The 26037-nt window shown below is 34.2% G+C and overlaps 1 protein-coding gene across 1 annotated transcript in view; it reads right to left on the bottom strand.

Annotated features, from left to right (window-relative positions):
* Positions 1-907: 907 nt before the first annotated feature.
* Positions 908-26037, bottom strand: part of LOC149957492 (palmitoyltransferase ZDHHC6) — a 29898-nt gene continuing 4768 nt past the window's right edge. The window contains exons 4-10 of the mRNA XM_090165574.1: positions 22567-22723; positions 10726-10857; positions 10602-10655; positions 7596-7772; positions 6527-6714; positions 4442-4479; positions 908-1374 (exon numbers count right to left, since the gene is read on the bottom strand). Coding sequence (XP_090021700.1) covers positions 1247-1374; positions 4442-4479; positions 6527-6714; positions 7596-7772; positions 10602-10655; positions 10726-10857; positions 22567-22723 — 874 coding nt within the window. The 3' untranslated portion in view covers positions 908-1246. The remainder of the gene's footprint in view (positions 1375-4441; positions 4480-6526; positions 6715-7595; positions 7773-10601; positions 10656-10725; positions 10858-22566; positions 22724-26037) is intronic.

The following is a 26037-nucleotide window of genomic DNA, read 5'->3' on the forward strand; positions in this document are numbered from 1 at the left end:
GTGCCACTAGCTGAGATCGAACCCGGCTCCTCTAGCTGCGAGGCGAAAGTGCTAACCACTCCGCCCCTCCCCCCCCCCCCCATATTGAAATAAGTAGCAGATCTTTTGTTTATTAGTAAATACTATAATGTTATTTGTCATGGTAATAAAAGAAAATTTATACAATTATTATCAGGAAATTATAGAGGTATACACTTGGAATGTCTAAGGTTCCATTGGGAAGGTGATACGAAAGCACGTCGAGTAAAAGGCGGGGCTTAACTACGTCGAGAAAAAGGCGGGGCTTAACTACGTCAAGTGTAAGACGTAACACGACATTTCTAATTCATTGGCTCGAGGTTTGACGCAAAAAGAATGCGTCGCCATGGTAACAAATAGGCGATCTTCCCGCGCCAAAAAGGCTTATAAAACAATGGATTTAAAAACCTCAATTTGTTATCGAACTTAATATTTTAAAGTAATTATAATGTTCTTCGTGAAAGAAGTGTAGTGATACCTAATTTCAGGTATTTGTATGGTTATAAAAGAGATAATCAGGTAAGCTAATATAATAACCATGGCTAGGCTTAATGACGAGTTTTCATCGAATTAGGGTAGTGAGACGCGAGAGTTTTCCCGCTTTAAGACACACCCGTGTTTTCACGGCCGTAAAAATCTTCCCTAGACATTCCAAGTGTATACCTATATAGTTTCCTGTTATTATGAATATGTCGGCATTATTTAACACTGCAACCAACACTCTGCTAACTCATATCTCATACCCACGAGCCTTACAGCCTTTTAGATGCCCTTCTAACGCCATCTTTTTAAATGCCATATTTAAAATGAGATGTGTTTAAGTTCAATCATATAGTGAGAAAATGTAACAAAAGTTTTTATTATCTATTGGGTGAAATTTTGTTAAAAATTTCAGTGATGACACTATTCCTAAAATTTGCCACATTTGACTCCATTTTAATAATAAATACGACATGAGAACAAACAAAAATAAAATTTTATAATATTTTCTTCACAGATACCAGTATTCAATTAGAAAAAAACTTGGGTTATAAATTAATTTCTAAATTTAGTTAAAATAAAATGTTCTAATTTTTAATACTTTTGTTTGCTAACTTTAAAGTACCAAGTATTTCCCGAAAATATATTTTATCTGGAAGGGCTTCAGTTTCATTCAGTCACCTTGCTTTCCAAAGCATTAATAAAACTTGTCTAAAAATAGTCTCATACTAGTTTTTTCAATCAATATTTACAAGTCCTTTTTTGTATCTATATTGGAATTATCGGATTCTTCGTTTTCGTTATTTGGAGTTTCCAAGTAATCTGCTGCACATATTCTTGGCAACCACCCTTTCGGATTATCAACATTAGCAGTGTCTGTAAAAAAAAATTGATTAAGAAAATTTTGTAAATAAGTACTACTTTATGATTATTTAGATAAATAAATTATTCACAATAATCTGACCCCCACTTATAATTCTTGGATTATTTTTTACTTTTGGGGTGATGGCTACCTTAGATGGGCAGCTAAACTGTTTTGTTTAGATATCAATTTTCAAGGGTTACAGTGCAGGTGCCTTATTGGAATGAAAACGTTTAAAATCAAGGTGGCTGCCCATTTAGCCTAAAATTTTTGGGAAGTGATAGTTAATAGTGTATGGCTTTTCCCATTTTACTCTTTTTTAATTAAAGATCTTGGAATGTTTATCAATAGTTAGGCGAAATACGCTGTCAGTTTTAATAGAACTGGGAATCTTTTATCTTACCAAAAATAAGTTCAATATAGTGCAAATAAGTTCAAAATCCGCTAATATCAGTGCACAATGCACAAAGTTGGAATCTGTCATATTTCTGACATTTTCAAATTGCTTTTTTTTAAATGGTGACAGGTTCATGAAAACAATTCGCGAACCAATCAAAGTACGATCTATATTTGCAAATGGTTTTTATGAATATTTCCAAAAAAAGGTTCTTCATAAGCGTTTGGCTGCTTTATCAAAGATTTCTGCACTTACAAGGAGACGACAGATTTTGTTCAAACTCGGGTATAATGTACAATTCCATGTACCTTAAACAGTCTGCAAGGGAAAAGTTGCGACAGGCTTTCCTATTGCCATGGCAAGCAAAAAATTGAAAATTTCCAAATTGTTAAAAATACATTTAAATTAGAAAACGAATAACTATAATTGCCTAAATATTCTAATCTTTTTGTAAAAAAAAAATATTTTTAAAAATATTATAAAATTAAAATTTTTTTTTATAAAAATTTATCAAAAAGGTTAAAATGGTAAAAAATTAAAAAAAAAGTTAAATGAAGAAAATGATTAAAAATATTGTTAAAATAGTTTAAACCTGATCAATTTTGATTATATTTTTATCAATTGGATGAAAATTGATAAAAAATATTAAATTTTAATATTAACTTAAAAATTGGGTTAAAATATTTATGAATTTAACAAATATTTGATCAAGTCATAATGAACTTTGATAAAGGACATCGCACTTCTTCTATGGGATTTGGCTTATTTTTACACCTCTACTTCATTATTCATTATTTCTTTTCTCGCAACTGATTATTCGATGAATTTTCGTGCGTTGAATTATTTATTATTCAATATTATATGAGCAATAATAAAATAAAGAAATACTAATGAAATCAGAATATATATTATTAACCGTTTCGTTGAATCCCACATTTAAAACTCGCGGATAGGTAAGAAACAGTCACTCCACAACAGATCAAACACTTATTTATCGATACAGTCACATAGTTGGTTAAAGTCACAGTCACACGACAGTTAAAACTCAATATTTCACTATTTATTTACTGAGTTCGTTCATCGTGTGATCAGATCGTCGTGCGATCAGAACGTCGTACGATCAGAACGTCGTACGATCAGAACGAAACCAAATTGAAGTAGGTATGAGAGAGAAATAAAGGGACTAAACTATGAAGTTCAAACATAATATAAAAGGTTTATTAATAACAATATAAACATCAACCCATGGCAGTAAAGAGGAGAGTGAGTGTTGAGTGACTAGACATAATTCATTAGAAACTGAAACACGCCACCTGGTGGTTAATTTATATTAAAGTATTAGGCTCCCCCTTTCTTCACAAATCCAACGCTCTGTTCTAGGAAGCACCCTGAATCTAGTGACCCAGACTAGCAACGCGCAAACGTAGAGCGCTAACAACTGATACTGGCCAAACTATAGGAGCTAAGAAAAAATGGCAATGGACAATTTTGCTTCTTTGACCAAGCCCAACAACATGTTTCAATTTGAAAAAAATTGGACGAAAGCCAAATCCCATAGAAGAAGTGCCATGTCCTGTAGCCGTCGGGAGTTTCACCCTAGTTTCCATCAGCCTAAACAAATGAGAAAGTTTCTTATTGTTCCTTACCATTGACAGCTTGACATTCCTATTTCCTATGAGACCAGAACAATCTCTTTATACACATTCTTAATTATCCATTAGGTAGACGCCACTTAGAGCAAGTCTCTCATGACGTATTTGAATTATCTTTTTTACACCTTTTGGCTGTATGCCAATAGTGGCTGTATATAAAGGGAGGTAAGCTAGGATTGAGGGAGATTGATAATGATGCTGCTGTGGGAGTAGGTTGATTATGTAGTTGTAAAAAGTGTATTTCTTTATGTAATGTTAGGTTAAAATATTTTATGTTAGAAAGAGTTAGTTTTTTGTCTTGTCGTATCCTCGCCATTCTTCACAGATTACTACATATAAATTAGTGCTATAGCTATGTCTGCTGCACAATGGTTAAAGGTTTTCATTGGTATTGCTACGAGTATGATATTTTGTGTTTTTAATCTTTCGTCTTAAATTATTATTTTACGTAATTAATTGAAGAAGTGTTACTTTATAATGTTTTAATTATTGTTACAACTACCTTAATCGCCCGCCTCAGAATAAATAATGATTGGAACTTCTTTGGTGCTTTCTTAATTGTAATGCTCTCTCACTCTAACGCACTAAAGTGGTTAGGGTAAAATCAAACTACGATGTAACTGGGGAAGATAAATCGGTTACAGTCCTTTGCTGAAATTTAATTTTTAAAATCAACTTTAAGGTATTTTTAACGTTTTTGAAATTTTAAAAAATTTTCATTTTTTAAAACGTTTCACAGGGGCACCCTTTAATTCCTTCAGATTCCCATGTTACTTTCAATAGAAAAAATTAAAATCATGTTGTCAAAAACATTTTCGGTTGCCATGGCAAAACGAAAGCCCATCGCAACTTTTCTCTTGCAGGTTTTTCAAGTTACATGGAGGTGTACATTATACCCGAGTTTGAACAAAATCGGTGATTATCACCTTGGGTCGTCTCCTTATGTGAATGAGTTTTTACCCATCCTGCTGTAACACTCAAAAAAAAAGTACACAATTCACTTAAAAAATTTATTAAATTAAATTTTCTTACCAGTGGTATTTGAATTTCTTTCTCCATAAAGCCAATGCCTGTAAATAAATATGATTAGAGATTAACTATGGCAATAAAGTTACAAGCAAATTTAAAATGTAGGGCTTTCAAAAAAGGTAAAATCTGAGTAAAATCCAAATCATTTAATTGATACATGCAACTTTGCAGACTCAAGTTATGTTTCTATGGTCGTGATGTTCCAGCCAAATTAGGAAAGTATGCCCAACGTCACAGCTGAAAATTCACCTAACATTGTAAAATGTCAAGCTTGTATTGCTTAGAGATACTGGGCTACTTATTTGTTTATAAACCAAATTTTAACTCGTGTTGGTTGCACAAAGTTTAAGCTATGGATAATTAATGATTCATTAGAAATAGCAAACATTTTATAGCAAGTATTGAAAATTACATCAAAATTGGTTAAGCGGTCTTTGAATTATTATAAAAACAAGTCAAAATGGTGGAAATTGAGTTTTTCGGTGAATTTCCAGATTTTTAAAACTATTTTCAACACCCGTGATGTCAAAAAATGCGAAGCGTATCATTGGCTAATTACATGTCTGTAATAAATTTCTTTACATCTGGAATTAAAAGTAGGTTGATTTACCACCAGGAAAAATTCTACGCAGTAGTAATTGAAATAGGAATACACAAGGCTAATTAGTAGAAAAATGATATGAAACCGAAGAAAGTCTTGATTAACTGTTTTTATTTTATTCTTGATAAAAACTTCGTGTCACAAGTTTGCGCGTAAAAAAATAAAAATTTATTTCTATAGTAAGCCTAGTATTATGATTAAAAATCTCGGGTTTAAAAACTTCTACAAGTAAACCGAATCCCTCCTACTTTAGGAATAAAATTACAGCTTCGATTTGCATGTGCCAACGGAAGATAAAAATTAGCGTAAGATTTCTGGATTTCAGGATGCGAAAAAGGTCAGTTTCGGACCCAAAATTTGTTTAGACAATGAGAACTTCCAGGGCTTCAAAAAAAGCCCTCATTCCTTCGATTTTATTACTTTTCGTGCAACCAACACTTTTAAGACCCATTCTGAGTTGGTGAACACAGTTTTTGACTCAAAATGTGTTTTCATTCACACACTATTATTATTATATTATATTTTATTAAAATTTAGCTTAATGTCATCAAAATTATAATAATTATCATTTAAATATTTGGAGCTAAGCATTGGTCACATAAACTGGCCGTTCTTGGCGAACAAGAAGGATATATTTATATTTAGGGAGCATGACTATGTTAAGATGGGCATCATGGTAAAATTTTCCCTCAGCACACCTGGGGGAATGAAAATAATCATACCACCGACTTTTGTTTCAATCGTGTTGGATACTCCCAGCTGATTTAATTTTTTAGGGGGGAAAGAGCTTAATTTTCAAGCATAAAGGGGATTGGGAGCAACGCTAAAATAGTCATAAACATAATTTTTATCTCTGAGTATAAATAAATATAACTATAAATATTAAAACTTTTAGCCATGGTTTATTATAAATTGTTAAATTTTAAAAAAGCTGCTACTCCATGACTTAGAAAAAACTTTATTTTATTCGGAGCTTTCGGACCGTAGTCCTTCTTCAGCGAGTGACTGTTACAAGTGATTCCTTAACACGAATACAAAACCAAAAATATGTAACAGTCACTCGCTGAAGAAGGACCACGGTCCGAAAGCTCCGAATAAAATAAAGTCATGAAGTAGCAGCTTTTTTAAAATTTAACAATTTATAAATAAATATATTCTTGCTAATATGTTGTGCAAATTTTTTCCCCATTGTTGCGGAGTAACGTTGTTTAAAATACTTTCCAACTTGGTAGTTTTATTTAAACAGTCTATATTAAAGGTCAACAGTATCATTTGAAAATTCATCCCAAATTTCAGGTAGCTGCTCTCTTCTGTATCCAATATTAAGATTCAACAAATGGTAATTTGTCATTTGAAACAAACAATGGCAATGGGAAAAAAGGGATTTTTTTTTCTAAAACTAGGAAAATAGGAAGTTATCGGAACACATAGAAAATATAAAAAAAAATTTAAAAAAACCTTTGAAAAAAACATGTTGGTCAAAATACCTTTTCCATCTTGTAACAATTACAGAATCTCCCTTTTTAACAGCAATACGAGCTTCATCACTACATGGTGGACTGCAACAAACCCGTATTCCTTTAGAAATTGGAAAAATAGATCCACTATAATCCCTGATTATTGTGTAACGCTGTGATATGGCTTGCTTCATTCGCTTCTGTTGTAGCTGCTCGGCCTGTTAAACATTTTTATATAATTTATTCATTTAAAACTGGATAGGGCTTACTATGGAACTGTATGAAAGATACACCCAAAAATTTATATTTAACTTAGTTACCCCTTTCTTTTTAATGGAAATTAGAGCTTTTATACAAGCATGTCTTAAACAGCTCTTTCATATACGTGGCTTTTGAAAGAACAAAATTAATGCTATCCTAATAAAAGACTAATTTTTATTCATAAATTTGAGAAACTGCTTAAATTTAGCATTTTTCAGATTGTTTGTCTAGTTGTTTCACCCTGATATATCATTTAAGTATACTGTCATCCTTTCTCGTCTATTAGTAGTATTCAATGTTTATAATAAAACTGCCGATTTCAAATCTAACTCATTTTAAAAAGAACTGAAACCTATCGAGCAATTTAATTAGGTATCTTTAAATTTCTAAATTGTGATTGTAATCTTAACTTGAATTAACCAAGGAGGACTGATATGTGAACTAGCTTTAGGATAATATTGATATCCTCTATAAAGATGCTTTTATTATTATTATTATTATTAAATTATTATTGTTCTTTTTGGCATGTGCGGCTTGGGAAGTTACCCTCAAAAGGCTTACTGAAGTGTAATTTAGCAGCCGAAATGTCAGAACCCATCTTAAGTACTAGTAACTGATTAGAAATATCATGGTAGAGCTTGGTGTGGCTTAGGCCTATGTCATCAAGCGACTTAAAAGCCATTAATCCATGTGGCTGGGTGACACATGACGAAAATATGTTATATAATGCAAAGTTATTTTATATTTTTAAGAAGGTTAATCTCACTGAAAATTCCAAAAATTCGAATAGATGTGGTAGTAGCGAAATTTAAAAATTAGAACACAAAAATATATTTACCGTTAGGGTATATTGGTCGCAGCCTTCTACAATTGGCCATTGGAATCCATTGTTTGAGGAAGTTTGAGGGTTATGATCAGTTGGAGGGAAAAATACGTATTTAAAATTTTGCCATCTTCCTAAGTTATATGGATATATAAATGGAGGTTCTCCTTCTCGTCGTGGACGTCCTCGAGCCTATAAATTAAAGATAGTAAAATTAAATATCCCTTACGAAAAAAACATTTGAAACCAATCAAATTCAAATTGGGACCGTATTTGCACCAATTCGGATATGTTAGAGGCCAATTAGGGAACACTTGGAGATGAAATTTACAATTGGTACCAATCTGACCTCAATTGAAACCAACTGGTTATAATGAAAATTCCAATTGGAGTATGCGCAACACAATTGGAACTAATTCGATATGAAAAGGTCCCCAATCGGAGTGATAATGACCAATAGACTCATTTAAACCATTTCATACTTTTGCCTCAAATAGTATCCCAATTGAGACCGACAACCCGGAGGTTGGATCCAATCCCTTACGAAAAAATTGGGTAGTACCATTACATTACCTAGTGGTTCCATTTGGTTTCCTGGTGGTATCTAATGGTGTCCATGGGAAAACTATTAATTCAATGGGGTCTATGGTGTTCTAATGGGCACCGTTACCATTTGGAAATCTAATGGGCACCGTTGGTAACATTTGGAAATCTAATGGGCACCGTTGGTACCATTTGGAAATCTAATGGGCACCGTTGGTACCATTTGCAAATCTAATGGGCACCATTGGTTCTTGATGGAAGTCAACAGGCTCCGAATGGTTTCTGATGGAAGTTTTGAGACTCAGAATGGTTTCTGAAGGAAGTTTCCAGACTGCGAATGGTATCAGTTAAAGTTTGTTTGTAAACCAAATAGGTTCCAATGGTTTCAATTGGAACTCAATGGGCTCCGATTGCGACTGGGTTTTCGTTAGGGTACCATTTGGAAACCTAATGGGCTCTAATCATTGATTTAAATCACCTATTATATGTCAATGTAATTTTAAATGTCAATTTAGTGAAAATGCTAGCTACAGCCCTGGGTTAGTGATAGGCCACTGCCATACTTTTTCAGACATAATTGCTGCGAGTAAAATTAATTTATCCAACAAATACCAAACTTGTTTTTTTTTTCTATTATAGTCTCCTCAGAATTGCTTTATCATCCAACTAAACCGACTGTAATAAAATTAGATAAAATTTATCTTTAATATTTCTATGTAAATGCAAACAGTAACCAATCGAATGGTCTCCCTAATAAACCTCTACACTACAATTGGAAAATCTAAATATCCCATTTCGAACCAATAAGCAAAACCAATAAACTACAATTGGAAAATCAAAATATCCCATTTAAATACAATAAACAAAACCAATTGGAAAACAAAATATCCCGGCCATTTAGAACCCATAACAAACCAATTTAATCCATCAACAATAACAATGTGGAAACAAATGGGAATGGTCCAAAAATACAAGTGGAACCAACTAATTGTTACCAATGTGTAAAAAACAAATGGTTTCTATTGATTTTTTTGTAAGGTATAATGTAATGATTTTAAGAGACAATTATTTATTTGGGTTTTAGTATCATTTACTTCCTCTTATGGTGTTACTCGGTGTAATCGTACTAACCCTACCTGGTTGCAAAACCTTTGTTTGAATACGAACCAACTACAGATAATTTTTGTTAGCTTTAAAGGACCACACAATCATTTGAAAAATACATCCCAAATTTCAGCTAGCTTGTCTCAAATCTAAGGTAGCTTCTTAATTCAAATGTAAATATGTTTTTGTTATTAAAAAAAATTGTGTTACCCATGGCCTAGCTTGTGACACCAGGTGAAAACTCGGAACAACTCTTTCTGAGTAGTTTGCAAGTTCTCTCCTCACTGGTTTAAGGGGTTTCACCCTGAACACTTCAGTTTCCCCTTTCCATAAAATTTTTTTGAGTTTAATGGTAATAGTAAGTGTAGGGAGCTGTTGGCTCACGTGACATGAAGGACATTCTACCACCCTCCTAAGCAATTTAATCCAGCCACCTGAATTAAAGGCAATAAATGTCGCTAGATGACCCTGTGACTAGGGTGGTGCCTTGGGTATTAGCCTAGCTGATTGTTTTGGATTGATTGACATTGGAGCCACAGCACCACCTAGACTCATTTTATTGCGAAATACACCACTTTCTTTGGTACCTGAATGCATTTTTGCATTATTATATAAAATTGAGACCTGGTCATTATTGAATTTGAATATCAAAGACTAATTAGTTTATTCCACAATCGGATGTTAATAAACCAAGTTATCATAGATTTAATTTTAAACAGGCATTTTCCCTATATGAATGGGGAGGTCCAGATTTTATGCCACGCATTGTTATGCACCATTATTTCTAACTGGGTTTCAACAGGCAATTCCCTGCACGTAGCTGTCTTGTTGGAAAAACCTACTATATGAACTTTGTCATACTAACGCACAGCTCCTTTACTTCTGAGCATAGATTGTTTACGTTTTTGTTACGCGTTGCGGTCATAGGGCGGCACTACAGTTGCCGATTACGGGTATATAAACCGCTGCAGAGAAGGTATTAAGTTCGCCCGACTACTACCGTCACCAACGATGTTTGCTGCGCTCCGTAATGTTTGTTACTTATACTAGTCTCTTACAAGTGGCTTACATTGCCCTTGTTTCTATTGTAAATATAATTTAAACCAGTTTTTATTAAACCTAACGTTTTCATGACTATTTTGACCACCGTTATTTATCGTCAAGACAATCCACACAACATGTCTCATAGGGAAAGATTCTCAGCCGCTGTGACCATTGTCACCCTCTATACTAGGAAAGAAATACTTCAGATTTAGCTAGAGTCAGTGTATACTGAGAATAAGAGGTTTGCGCATGGAAAATGTAGCTTATATTATAGCTATATTGCAATCCTATAACTAAGGTTCAGTAACTTCTGATATAACTACAGTTTACTTTTGTGACAATCCATGACTCGATATTTGTTTCATTTTTCAAGATTGCTTTCATCTATTATAAAAAGATAAATAAAATTAAAAATTACAATTATGTACAGTCTAATTAATAATTGGAAACATACCTGTACAAAAAGAAGGCCTCCAAGTGCTAAAACCACTCCAATAGCTAGGCCAAGACTAAACACGGTGAAGACAAGGTGGTACAATGAAAAGTTCAACAGATTTCTATTACTCAGATAATACACGTAATATCGCTGAAAGGTTTAAGAAAAAAGTATATTTAATAATTTGAACCATATGTACAGTTAATATTAGGCATGGTCAGTATTCAAAGTTTGGTTAGCCATATTGAAATACTTTTTAATTACAGTATCCCTAAAGTTTAGGGCTGTGCGAGTACCCGACGAGTTTTGACAATAAAAACTCGAACTCAAACTCGAATAAGAAAATCTTAATAATCGTCGATTATCGAGTTTTTCAAAAATTGGCTTATTTGAGTACTCGACTACTCGAATAAGCCTCGGCTAACTCGAGGATTAACTTCACCTACTTCTTTACCATTATTCATTGAACTTTTCAATCCGAAGGGAAAAAAGCTAAATGGCCTTGAGCTGATCATATCAGGGTCAGGCTCAGGCTGTATAATGCATAGAGTTAAAGGTACAGAGTAAGTGAGTGTACGCCTGCGCGATTTCACATCCGTTAAAATTCCTAAGTTTTACTTTTGGTTTTAACTCTTAAGCGTCACTTAGGCGGATTTTCTTCAGTAGTTTGGACGTGGTTGTGAATTAGGGGGTTTCAGTTAGTCTAAAGTTAAGCCTGAACAGTTCACTCTATACAGTTAGTGTTAAAAAAAAACAAATGATTTGTCATTTCATATTTTTCCGCTTATATAGATCATATCTCTAGCCAATCATAGAGCCTCTCCTAGTTGTTTTTTGTTAATGACGTAATAATAGATAAGTTTGGCTATTATTCCTTCTAGACGTTTTTAGTGGAGAACCTTTTGTGTAGCTGGCTGGTTAACAAGCTCTGTATATTAATTCTTAGTTGTTATTATTAAACGTTTATTTTATCTAGTTTGAGTTTATCATTTAGTTTTAATCTAGTCTAACAGTTAGTTTACTTAGTTAAGCCTAGAATAGTGTCATCAGTTTGCTGACATTGAAAATGTAAATGTAAGTATACCAAATCGAAATTTTAAACCTTATGTTTCAAATATATTGATTATTTAATATTAATACAATTTTAGAAATTTATGAAAGGACAAAGCATTGTTAACTTAAAAATCAATTATAATGGCGTCTCCCATAAATTATGATGACCTAAGCCAGTCTAGCAAGAGCGTCAGTGAAGAGGTGGTAGAAAACAAACAAACTGATGAAGAAAAGAACCCTAAGTCACAGTCACTTCAACGAGGTATTGAAACCTTTATCAATGCAACTCCTTCGGCATCATGATCAACAGCCAATTCTAAGCCCTCGATTTAAGTCAAGAGGAAGGGTGCTCGTATTTCCAAAATTTGGGATCATTATGAAGACATAGAAGGTACATTTTCTGCAACTTGCAATTATTGCAGTAAAAGCATAACACGATCTCATGGAAATACAACTGCTATGCGTAATCATTTATCAACCCACAATATAAAAATTCCTGAAGAGAAGAACGACCACGTCGACCAAAAAAACCTTACTTGCGAGTCAATGATACCAAAGTTAAATTTGGGTTTAAATTTAATTTCTCAAAGTGAAAGTGGTGTAGAAATCTTACAACGCAGTAAAATCCAACCAACATTAATAGCAACTGTAAATTTAAAGAGAAAATACCCTAGTAATCACCCCAAAGCTGTTTAGTATTGGAGTTTTAAATCCAATGTTAATCAGCAGAGCTACCCTACACTAACTATCTAATGAAACTAGTAAGAAATCATAACGTAGTGATTTAAAAAGACAAACGTTTATTAAGAATGAATACTTTACAAGATGAACGACATATTAGGAGTGACGATAATAATAAACGCTGTAAGCGAATATATATACACATAAGGTTAAAAAATAGTAATATAAGATTAGTGATTAAAAATATATCTTATTTACAACAAACATTTTTTTAACCTATTAAAAAAACTAAACGAGAAAAGCCGATAACGCTTTTTATCTTCAACATTTAGTTAACCAAAAAAATTGGGCTAATGATGGCAATAGATTTCCAACCATATGGCATAGTCAATGATCAGGGTTTCAGAGATCTGCTACAATGTGCAGAGCCTAGATACGAAGTACCAAGTAGAACAACATTTTCTAGAAATGTTATTCCAAAACTTCATGATGAACTATTGACAGATTTAAGGGCAGATATCGCCAACGATTTAGGTGGTATGCAAGCTATTGATTTTTGGACATCCAGATCAACAGATAGCTATATGATTTTAACATGTCACTATGTTACTAAAGATTTTAAGAGCAAACATCATACTTTGGCATGTTCGAACTTTAAAGAAAGACACACAGCCATAAATATTTGTAATGAACTCCAAAGCCTTGTAGATTCTTTTAACATTTCAACAATCCCAATTTATGAGGTTACTGATAATGACAGTTTAAAAGATATCTAAAACTTAGAATCATCAACAAACATTTTAAAAAAATGTAGGGCTATTGTCGGACATTTTAAGAGAAGTACAAAATCTAGTAATATCCTAAGGAGAAAACAAATAGAATTTAATGTACCTCAACACAAATTAATACAAAATGTTGAAACCAGGTGGAATAGTGTTTTTTATATGATTGAACGCCTACTTGACCAAAAAAAAAGCTGTTATTGCTGCTTTAGCAGAAAATGGAAACATTGATTGTCTAACATCTAGTGAGTGGAAAATATTGAGTACCCTGGTTTTAATACTTAGACCATTTGAGGAGGCTACGAAATTACTTAAACTTGTTAGTGGGAAAAAATACCCAACTCTCTCTCTTGCTTATCCAGTTTTAAATGGTATTGAAAACGAGTTAGAACGTACAATTGATAAGAACCCCCAGTTTTCATTAGAACAAAATTACTCTAAAAATTTTCTAAATAATTTGAAATCTCGATTCGCAGACTATAAAATAAACAAAACTTACTTATTGGCTATGTTAATTGACCCCAGATTTAAAACAGTTTTATTAGAAAAACATGATGTAGTTAAGGCTAAAACACTTTTACAAAATGAGTTGAGACACTTAAGAGAAAGTTTCAATTTTGAAGCCTCGTCATTAATGATACTACTTCTGAATTTGAAAAAGGAACAAACAAAGATGTTTTGAGTAACCCAAAAATTGTTATCAAACCTAAATCAGTATTATTTAGGAGCTACCTGACTAAAGCGAAAAAAATGAAATTTAATCTAACTGAAACTGAGAAAGACTGATCAGATTGATGCTTTCTTTAGAGCTCCCCTTCTAGAAAATGAAAATAGCGATGCATTGGAATGGTGGTCCCAAAACTGTAATAATTTTAAAAGAATAAGTGCAGTGGCACAAAATTAAGTTTCTATCAATTCCAGCAACGTCTGTGGCATCCGAAAGATTATTCTCTTGTAGTGGAAATGTACTGACAAACAGAAGAGATTGTCTCCAACCAGAACATTTAGAACAATTAACAGTTCTTCATTGCAACTTAAGAAAGAACTTTGTGGAATGTAGATAAATTATTTTCATGAGCAATAATAGTATTATAATATCCATGTTTTTCTTTAAAGAAATTAAAATTTGTGAATTTGTGATACTGATATTTCAATTTTCAATACAGAATTTGAAATATTTTAAGTTACTAATTTTTTAAATATGTTATAAAATTAAAATGTGATAACTGAACTTTTAAACCGTAGAGTGACTAGACTCGTAAAAAGATTAAAATTATATCAGAATTTGTTAGTAGAGAAATAATAATTATAAGTTAGAATGTTTTTAATAATATCATATGTAAAATCACTATCTAGTCAGTTGTCTAGTCCAGCGGTTCCCAAAAGGTGTTCCGCGGAACCTTGGGGTTCCCTGGAAAGGTCACAGGGGTTCCGAGAATTCACAACGCGGCCATCTTTGTTTGCGTCAAGAGTCTTTTAAGTTAAGTAAAAAAATGAGTTGGGGTTCCGCCAGAATTAGGTGGATAATTTAGGGTTCCATAGCAAAACAAAATTGGGAACCGCTGGTCTAGTCTAGTAGTCTTCATTTGAAGTTCCTAATGTTAATTTTTGTATGATGCATTTACTATTTTACTTTTAAGACTATACTGCCAAGCTAGTATGTTATTGTGTCCTACCTTATCAAAATGTTAATAAATGTGGTTCATTTTAACTTGGTATTTCATTAACTAATAACTTTCTTTTCAACAGAAAAATTAGATTTGAAATCATTAAATAGAAGTTAGAACTAAGAATACCCCTGAAACTCCCTCTTGATTACTCGAGTACTCGAATGGTTTTGTTAATAACTCGAGTACCCGACTCTTGTTCAATTACTTGAGAGATTTTATTAATTACTCGTACTTGAATAAGTAAAATGTTTTCCTTAATCAAGTACTCGACAACCGGCCGACTCGACCAACAAAATACTCGACTCGACTACTCGACTAATGTTAAATATTATCATATGGTACTTCACATATATAGTTGGCCTTTTAGTTTTGTTTCTGGCAGTCGGACGAAAGCGTCGTCTGCTTTACTTAGGTTTTTGGTTTTGTATGGATGAGAATGAATAAATGATTAGATCTTGTTGAGCATATTCCAAGCGTGGTTTATTGTTTTAGTTCTCCCTCCTTTTTTGATCATGACATAGTTTAGGGTAAAGTACATAGATAACAACATTAAGGGCAACAAAGGTTAAGAGCCTAATGATCGATAGTTATAGCAGTTATAGCAAGGCAAGGCTTAGGTGAAAGTCAACATGGCTTTCAAAGGGGAGGAACTATTCATCTTCAAGAAATTAGACGGCACAAATTATGCTGATTGGAAAATAGATATTAAAATGGCATTGGCTGCGAAGGGTTTAAGTAAATTCATTGACTCTACAACAACCACACCACAAGATCCACATTTATTGGCACTACATAATGAAAAGAAGTCCCAGACATTGGGTTATTTATATTTGACTTTAGAGCCAGAGATTAAACGTCTATTAAGGAATGCTACTGATCCATTAAAGGCATGGACCACATTGAAAGAAACGTATGAACCCATATCCAGGGCACGTATAGCCATGTTACGTCGTACATTCATTACATGCAAACCAGAGAAAGGGGAGCGGATAGAGATTTTCCTAAACAGAGTTTTGGAAGCTGTTTCTTCTCTAGAAGAAGCAGGGGGGACTATTCCCGACAATGAAATATTGTACCAGATGATCAGTGAGCTCCCTCAGGAATTCAATGGTGTCGTATTAAATGTATATCAATGGGAGGATGCGGATTTTACATCAGCGAAAGTAAAACATGCTATTATTTCTGAAGCGGATCGTTTGAGATTAAAGGACGATGTAAATGAATCAAGGCTAGATGTAATGACAACTTCGACACCACAGTCACAAACCCGAAGAGAAACTAGAACATGTTACAATTGCGGTATACCTGGACATCTCGCTACAAGATGTAGAAAACCAAAGAAGAGCTATAGCAAACAAAAGAGAAATACCAATACTCGAGACAGACCAAGTTATGATGTTGCTACAGTATCAAAGCCCGATGAATATGGATCGCGGACAGATGAATGGATTTGGGACTCTAGAGCAGGGGCACATCTGTGCAACGATATGAAGTGGTTCACAAATTTGAAATCTATCGCTCCATTAAAAATGAATTCCTATCATGACACGTTTACCGTAACAGGGATAGGCGATGTAGTAATCAAACATCAGATCCAAGATAAGACACGGATCTTATTATTGAAGAATGTAGGTTTTGCTCCAAATGGCCGACGAAATCTCATTAGCGGATTTCAGAGTGATAAGGCAGGACACAAGTGGAGGGGTGGTGATCAGACATTGACAGTTCTAAATGATAAAGGTGACACTATAATGATATTCAAAGGTGACCGTGGATTATATAGGATGTTTGGTGAGCCATATACCGAAGATGTACCGGTAGTGAATTATACCGAAAAAGCGAACGACAGCTTGGATTTATGGCATAGAAGACTCGGTCACCATAGTGTCCATACCATTATCAGGATGTCAAACAGCGGAAGTGTGAGATATTTACCTCAGTTTCGTAATCAACAACATGAGTGCGACATATGTAAAGAAACAAAAATGACAAGAATAGAAAGGAAAGCGATACCTACAATACAAACAACAAAAATATTGCAGCTTGTACATACTGATATTTGGGGTCCATCTGCATATATATCAGGATCAGGCAAAGTGTATTACATATCATTTCTCGATGATAATACACGTTGGACAGAAGTAGGAGCAATGAAAAATAAATGGGAGGTTTTCGATAAGATGAAAGAGTACATAGTAAAGATGGAACGCCAAACAGGTGAAAAAGTTATTTGTATTAAAAGCGATAATGGTATGGAATACTGCAGTAATAAAATGCAAGATTTCCTTAATTCAATAGGTATTGCACACCAACGCACGAATGTATATACACCCCAACAAAACGGAACAGCAGAGAGATACAATAGAACAGCTTTAAATTCCATAAGAGCTATGCTAAAGGATAGTCAACTGTCTCCTCGGTTTTGGGTCGAAATGCTATATACATTTAACTATTTAAAGAATCGTATGCCACAAAAGAAATTAGACAACAAAACACCTTTTGAAATGCGTTTTGGCTGGACACCATCCGTAAAGCACCTAAAAAGAGTGGGTAGTCTTGCACATTACTTCGTACCGAAAGAGATTAGGAAGAATAAATTCTCTGATACATCTAAGAAAGGTGTCCTAGTGGGCTACGCCTTGAACACACGAGGTTATCGTATTTGGAACCCCGAAACAGACAAAATTGTGGAATGTGACAACGTAACATTCAATGAAACAATGCACTATGAAAAAGCGTTGACGAAGGACGAACGAAACTATGTACACTTGCCTATCACGAATGAAGATAACGATCAAGCCGTAGAACAACCAGTTCCTATTCCATTTCCGGAACAAGTATCAAAACAATCGGAGGAGGTAACAAAGATAACAGCTGACACAACAGTAAAACACCAACCAGATGCTGAAGACAAAAGAGCAATAGCACCTACCCAAACTGTTTGGATTCGAAAAGTCAGACAACGACAAACAGGAAAGACAGCTGGTACTTTTGACATTTATTACAAATACGGGGAGCATAAAGATTGTAGAAGTAGCCGTGAAGTAATCGAGTTCTGTTCAGAAAAAGGAATAGTAATTAACCCAGATTTAATAGATTTTTCGAAGAACAATCACTACTCAGGGATCTGCGATTTAGCGTTGAAAGAACCTCCATCAGAAGAAAATGTTGACACTAACGTCATTGGTTTTTTATAACAACTTAAACTTTTATTTTGCAAACGTTGATGACCCTAGAACTTTTGAAGAAGCGCTGAAGGCTGAAGATGTTTCTGATTGGGATTTAGCGATGGACAACGAAATAACCACGCTCAGAGAAAGGAACGTTTTCAAACAAGTGAAAAGACCAAAGAATCACAAAGTACTCGGTAGTCGGTGGGTATACGTACGGAAACGTAATGCTAAAGGAACTATTTTACGACATAGAGCACGAATTGTAGCTCAAGGGTTCACGCAAAGCAAAGGAACCGATTATCAAGAGAGTTATGCACCCGTAGTGGATTTCACATTCATCCGTTTATTTTTATTGTTCCTTGTGGTCCTATTACGTTGGTCACACAAACATGTGGATATTACATGTGCTTATCTTTACGGAGACTTAGAAGAAACAACATATATGGAGATTCCAAAGGGTTACAAGATCAACGACCAATATGTGTGGCAATTACATAAAAGCCTTTATGGCTTACATCAAGCAGGTCGATGTTGGTATGATAAGTTGGACGAGGAATTAAAAACTCTAGGTTTTTCAAATCTCATGTCTTGTCAATGTGTGTACCGTTACAGTTGGGAGTGCATACTACTCGTGTACATCGATGATATAATTATCCTAACGAAAAACGAATCCATCAAGAAAATCCACCTCTGGTTGTATAATAATGTGCGGTTCAAACCCTATCACATGGCGATCAGCTAAACAGACCCTGACAGCATTATCAACCATGGAATCAGAACTAATTGCAGCTACTGAAGGAACAAAAGCCATTATAGTACTGCAACGCATCTTAGAAGAGTGTAAACCAATAATTCCACATGTTCCAGGACGTATTATATTGAATTTGGACAATCAAGCCGCCATTCTATGCATTAAAAATCATATCGATAATGCAAGAACTAGATACTTGGATTTACGTGTAAAATTCCTTCGTGAAAAGTGTAAGGAAGGACTGTTCACAATATGTTTTGAACGTTCCAAATATAATTTAGCTGATATTTTCACCAAAGCTTTATCAACTGTAGTTTTGTGTAGATTAACAAAGTATTTGGACTATAATGTTTCCGGAATGTAATATTTTGCTTGTGTATGTGAAGTAGGGGAGTATGTTAAATATTATCATATGGTACTTCACATAGTTGGCCGTTTAGTTTTGTTTCTGGCAGTCGGACAAAAGCGTCGTCTGCTTTACTTAGGTTTTTGGTTTTGTATGGATGAGAATGAATAAATGATTAGATCTTGTTGAGCATATTCCAAGCGTGGTTTATTGTTTTAGTTCTCCCTCCTTTTTTGATCATGACATAGTTTAGGGTAAAGTACATAGATAACAACATTAAGGGCAACAACTAATAATTGTTGAAACTCGATACTTGACTCGACTAACTCAAAACTACTAATCGCACAGCCCTACTAAAGTCTCTACACTAAAAACACAACCCTTTTTCTATCACTCTCGTTCATATAATAATAATAATAAAAGGCTTTCATTGGATAGATTTTTCAACCAGGCCTGATGAACAAAGAGGTCCTTATACAGTTAATTAACTTAATTAAAAATATAACTAAAAATATCCTTTAGAAATTTAAAATAAAATAAACCCTCTTATCACAAAATTTAATCTTTTATAGTTTGGATAAATTTAGTAACCTCATCCTGAAATTGTTTGTTAGATTCAATTTGTTTGATAGTTGGTTAAGTTATTCCACATAGTTTTTCCACGGTGCTTAGTGCTTTTGGTTCTAAGGGATGTCTCTTCTTGCCCCACACTGAAATTGAGATCAGATCGACGGGTTTGAAAGCTGTATCGCAGCTTGCTTTTTCAGATGATCAAATAGATAATCTGGACATCAGTTTTTGACATCTTGTACATGAAGGCAATGAAATTTCGTTTATACAGTGGTTTTAGCGTCAGTCAACCAAGCTGTCCTCTTGAATCTGTCGCTGAGGAGCTTTTCTTCTTTTTAGCAAAAAAGCAGGCACCATTGTTATGGGATACTTGAATTTTTTTAAATAAGAATCATTTGCGGGGTTTTAAATTATATATCAAATCTGGATCTGGATACAACTATAGAAGACATCGCAGATCATCCGAAGAATATGGATATTGAACTAATCAACCAAATTGAACAACAAAACACTCAATAGATGGACTAAATCATATGAAATTGAAACTAAATGAATTAATTTTAGGATGATGGAAAAACAAAATTGGCCAAGAGGTGTACAGATCAGGAGGTTTAGCTTCAAGAAGAAAGTTCGTAAACCCACCCATGAGGTGAAGAAAAGCCAAGAGGAAGAGAACTGACTACCAATAGGAAATAATAAAGAACAAGTCAAAAAGGAAAAAGAATGAATAATCCTAGAGAATTTCTGGGTGTATCTGAAACCAAGATTAAGAGCTACCCCCCAGATATTATATATAATATTATATAATTTACTCAGAAATGATAGGAAAGGAAAAAAAGGAGGAAGGGGACTATGTATCGAACAAAATATCCACACTGAGATGATCGAGATAGAGATGGAAAATGCTGAAAATGAGTTAGAAAGTATATGTTTACTGATAGAGGAAATAAAAGCTCCTAAATTCATAATTGGGTTCACATACATGCACCCGGCAATAAAATAGGAACCAGCAAACAGAATTAAGACACCAAATAAATGAGTTAGCAAAACTATATAAATATGAAATAATAATTATGGGAGATGAAAATTGTGATCTACAGAAACATAAACTAGCCTCAAAAACCAAGCTTCTGATAAACACTCTGTGAATTTAAGCGTATTATAAATTATGGAGTACCTCAGGGGAGTGTACTAGGTTCCCTCCTCTTTAACGTGTATTCAAGAAATATACATGATGGAATTACTAACTCAAAAGCTAATGATTATGCAGATGACGGAGCAACTACAAACTCAAATAAAGCCCTACCAAAAGTAATAGAAGAAACAAATGAGGATTTCACCAAACTAGAGGAAAACCCACAAAAAGAGGTCTAATAGTCAATACATAGTCCTACATAGTGCACCTTACTTAGTCAGCTTATTAAAGTTTCGAGGAGGTAGAACATACTTTTTATTGTAGAGTAGCCCGGTCAGAAGCCTGACTGCAATCTATGGATATGTCTTGGTGCATTAAGTGTTTGACTTCCCTACTTAACCATGGTGGGGTAGACGTATTAATTTTTCTATTCACGTAAGGTACCTGTATATTCAAGGTTTTTGTTATTATGGAGTTTAGTGAAATGACTCCAGTGTTAGCGTCTTTGATATCTATCAATGTCTCGTTAAGATTAGTAGTATGTCTTTAACAAAAGATTCCACCACTGGAGGTTAGTGCAATGACTCCGGTGTCAGAGTCTTAGATGTCAATCAATGTCTTGTTAAAATTAGCTTGTATGTCCGTAACAAAAGATTCCGCCACAACTTCAATGTAATTTCCGACTCTCACAAGCCTTTTACCAATTTTTGGGCAATTTATTTTACGAATACATACAGTTTGGTTCTGATTTGAAATCTCCAATGTAACGTTAATAACTTGCTTTATTCTTGACGGTATATTAGTCTAAATATGATCAATTAGATTGCTTTTTTTCTTTCGTCACGTCGAGACTAAGAGTACAGGTCCAAGAATGTAGCAAGGGCTTTCCGGAACTAAGCACGGCCCGGAATGTCCTTTAGGTACTCCGGAAGAGAATTCCACTCCTGTATGGAGGAGGGGGAAAATGAATGTTTGCGGACGGCAAGTCTGAAGCCCGGAAGGATCATAGGGGCATGTTGTCAGAAATTTATATACCGGTGCTCCAAACGATCAAACAGCCTACTACACCGGTGGCTCGTTTTAAATGCTTGTTTAAAAAAATCTCAAGTTACTAAGATTTTATGAATTTAGAATTTATTGATAAAACATTTTTTAACATATTCAGAATTATTTAAAGGGATAATGAAATGGTAAAATATCCTACTTTCCAAGGTTTTTGAAAATCATGCATGCCCTACTAGGTTGGCTGATAGACCCAGTTTTCGGAGGGAAAATATGCCGGTGATAGTCGGGAGAGTAAAGAGTGGGCTCCCCTCCTAAGTGACGTCAGTGGTACGTACTTGGACCTGTACGATTAGCGCTCCTCCTCGTCTCGACGTAATGGGTTTGTAAACCCTTTGTCGGGCTTCAATCGAACTAAAGAACTCTTCCAAATATTCAGTATGAAATACAATATCTTTCCATTGTAAGGTAACTCCCAATTATGGGAGATATCAATATAACACCCTAAACTAGGCTTGTTAAAATTAAATAAAACCTACTAAGCCCAAATGTTAGACCTTAGGCGGGAGACAAAATGTTTGCGGCCCCTGCAGGCAGGTTGTTTTTTTTTGGTATTATAATTACATTATAGTTACTATTGAGCTTCATAAAAATCACTACAAATGATATTTTCGCTACCACCGCTAAATTACTTACATAATTGAAAGCCCTGTAAAGTCCAATACTGAGGTAAATAGTGGCTTGGATTGAGCCAATAATGGCAAAGAAAAGAAAGAGAACAAAGTGAGCGTGATTACGATGGCCACAGCAGCTATTAATCCAAGGGCAGTGGTGATCCATTTTCATGACACATCTACAAATCAAAATTTGAACCACTTAGAACTCGTAATATCAGGAAAATTTTGTCATCAAATTTTCATCGGGTAACAGCTGTCTCGAACACACATGTTTCACTTTAATAAGCTAAATCAAAAATTTACTTCACCCATGAATACCCTAGGTTCCCTCTCCAGAGAAAGAAGGAGCCTATTAAAGCAAGTGTTGGCGCGACGTGAAGTAGCTCTTTTTCAACAGATGTTGCTAGCATCGAAATCAAAACCAGATACTTTAACTACATTTTGATCCAAAAAGCGGGACATAAAAGTATCCCTCGCTAAAATAATATTAATTTTTAACAATACATTTTATATGGGATATATAATTTCAATGAAAGTCCACTAAGTTTCTAATTATAATAATTATAAATGGTTCTCTGATGACGTTATTGTTTCGTTGAACTTGAGCTTCCTTTTCCATTAATAGATTGCACCAGCAAAGTCGTTTTTTCCAAGAATAGGATAGATTCATCTCCATCTCTAATAACAAGGGCCTTATCATAATACAGCTGGAAATGATCAAATTTTCAGCCTTAAAAGTAGCCCAACAATTGGCATCCATTATGTACCATTAAGCATCGCCATTTTTGAAATTTTCACCATAAGTGTTTCCAAGACAGATCAACTGCTTAAAGTTCATATTGATAGTCTAGATCAGGGTTTTCAACCTGTACTCCCAATGGTTACGCGAACTATTTATAAAAGTCAACTCTTTGGTTCCTTGTTAAAAAAAATGCGAACGGCTCTGTTAAGCAAGTAGGTTTTTCCAACTTAAGTTCTAGCAGTGACAACGCGTAAAAAGTGGAAACTTGTTAATAATTATAGATTTATTCAGTCTTGATAAAATAAATTTTCCCTAAATAAATTTCAATTGTAAAAACATTACGCTAGATTTCTAGTGACAAACTTATTTGGCTTCACAATGAATTCAGTTCGGTATTACTCTGTGAAACAAGCAAGCCGACTTAAACTTCACCTAAACGTTGCTTATGTCTTGCAAAAAAAAAGCTTGAGAAAAATTTGTGAAACATTAAAAAATGATTGAAAAATTTTTAAATATTGTTGAAACATTACTCGGTAAAAAGAGAAAACTCGAATGTGAAAATTCACACTTAAACTTCAGCTAAACGTTGCTTATGTCTTGCAAAAAAAGCTTGAGAAAAATTTGTGAAACATTAAAAAATTATTAAAAATTTTAAAATATTGTTGAAATATTACTCGGTAAAAAGAGAAAACTCGAATGTGAAAATTCACAGCTTCAATTTCAAAAAATCAATCAGTCTGGTGCTAATTGTGAAAATGGTAGTCCACAATGGGTGCCTATTGATAGACGTTTTTTTTTTGGAAATTCGAAATTGGGTGGGCTAACATTAAGCTGGCCCGCCCATTAAAAAAATTAAATTCCGTCAAAAAGGCACTAGTGCCAAATTTGAATATAACGGTGCGTAATGGTGCATAATGGGTGCGAATTGATAGGCTATGTTATTTTAGTTACGCTTATTTGGGCGGGCCAGGTTAATGGACCGGAGAAAAATGGGCCTTAGCACTTTTGGCTACTCTCAAGCTGATTTCAACCGTATTTCGGTTACTGCCAAAACGGGTGAAGTGAACTACAGCGGCCTCATTGAATTTTATATTAATTTTGGATGCGCCTGATAGACCTTGTCACGTAGATGCTGAGGGTATTTTTTATTTTGGCCGCAAATGATTATTAATTTTTTAATGTAATTTTAAAAATTTCTCATTTTTGGGCATTTTCACGTGTTTCGTTGTACTTATTTCAGTCGTGTGTTCGCCGACACCACAGTTTCAGTGTCCTAATAATTTCCACGTGATATTCACGTACTTCATAAAATCAATTACAGATTTTGTTCATTTTCTAGGTGTTTTGTATTTTTGGGCCACAAACGCTTTTTTTCTGGTTGATATTAAAAGTATATACTTGATGCATAAGGCTTGGTACTGTCCTCTAGGTCGCGTTATAGATGGCCCATCGCTTTTTTTAGTACGGGGTTGGGGAGGCGCCGCGCGCCCCTTGCGCTTGAGCGAAGTGAGTTTGCGGCGCCGTCAGGCGCCAATACTGGGAATCTCAAATTAAAAAAATATCATTTGCGCCCCATAAAAAATAGTTTCGTAATCTACGCGTCAAGTGCTACATTCTCCACCAAAAAAAAAAGCAAAATTACATGAAGCCGCTGTAGTTCAATTTTGACAAAAAAAATGCAAAAAACTCTCACTACTATCATGTATTTTGGTGTGGTTTCATGATAGCATGCCTCACTGTCCAGAGCCGTCATTACTTTTCAGGTGCCCTTTTTCATATGGCCGGGTGGTTATTAAATGCTTAGCAATGAAATTATAAAAAATTGAAAGGCTCAGACAGCGGCCTTCTGGGGTGTGGTGCACTAGGGCTTAGCGCTACCTAGCCCAATAGTAGAGATGGACCTGTGACTGTCACGCCAGAGGCCGAGATCAAATCCTACAAACTCCAGTGAACACTTTCCATACTAAATTGTTTAGTAAAACTTAAATATTTGTATTATAAATTGTAAATTTATTTATTCAACTAATAAAAACTAAGCCTACCAAGCTGAGTCTAGCTTTTGCGCAGTCACTTACAGGAAGGTAAAGAATGGTTTGCATATACGTAACTACGCAAAATATTTTTTAAAGTGTATAACAGGCCAAGTTTTATTTACAGAAATATATTAATGAAAATGTTAATCTAGAGAGGTGAGCATGATATCACCAAATTAGATAGAATATAAGAGAGTTTTCATAGGCGAGGGCACAAAAATAAGCTCTGTCTTTTGCATTTGAAGAGGGGACCATATCGTAATAAATATTAAAAACTTTATTTGGATCCATGTCGAGAAATATAAATAAAACTTTTTTTTAATGGAGGAAACACATGGATATAACTAAAATCATAATTATTTTAATTCAAAAATTAAAAATAATTAATTAATTAACATTATTGATGTGTTCTTTGTATCAAAAACTGACACATTGCAAACAGTTCCTGAATTTTCAATCTTATCATAGTAAACAAACTAAAATAGGAATAGTTAAGAGTCTAAAACATAGAATTGAGGCCATCTCTGATGCCCCTGATACTGACAAAAATATTATAATTACTCAATTAATTGATTCTGGTTACCCCGAATCTCTCGTGTCTGGTATTTTTCGATCCCAAAAATTAAAAAAACCACCATTGCCCACCGTTGAATAGTAATCCTACTCCAGTTTTAGTACTACCGTACAAAAAAGAAAAGAGTGAAACTGTGAACAG

Source organism: Leiobunum rupestre, chromosome 2 (genome assembly GCF_980474605.1).
Source record: "Leiobunum rupestre chromosome 2, qqLeiRupe1.1.hap1, whole genome shotgun sequence".
Taxonomy (NCBI): Eukaryota; Metazoa; Arthropoda; class Arachnida; order Opiliones; family Sclerosomatidae; genus Leiobunum; species Leiobunum rupestre.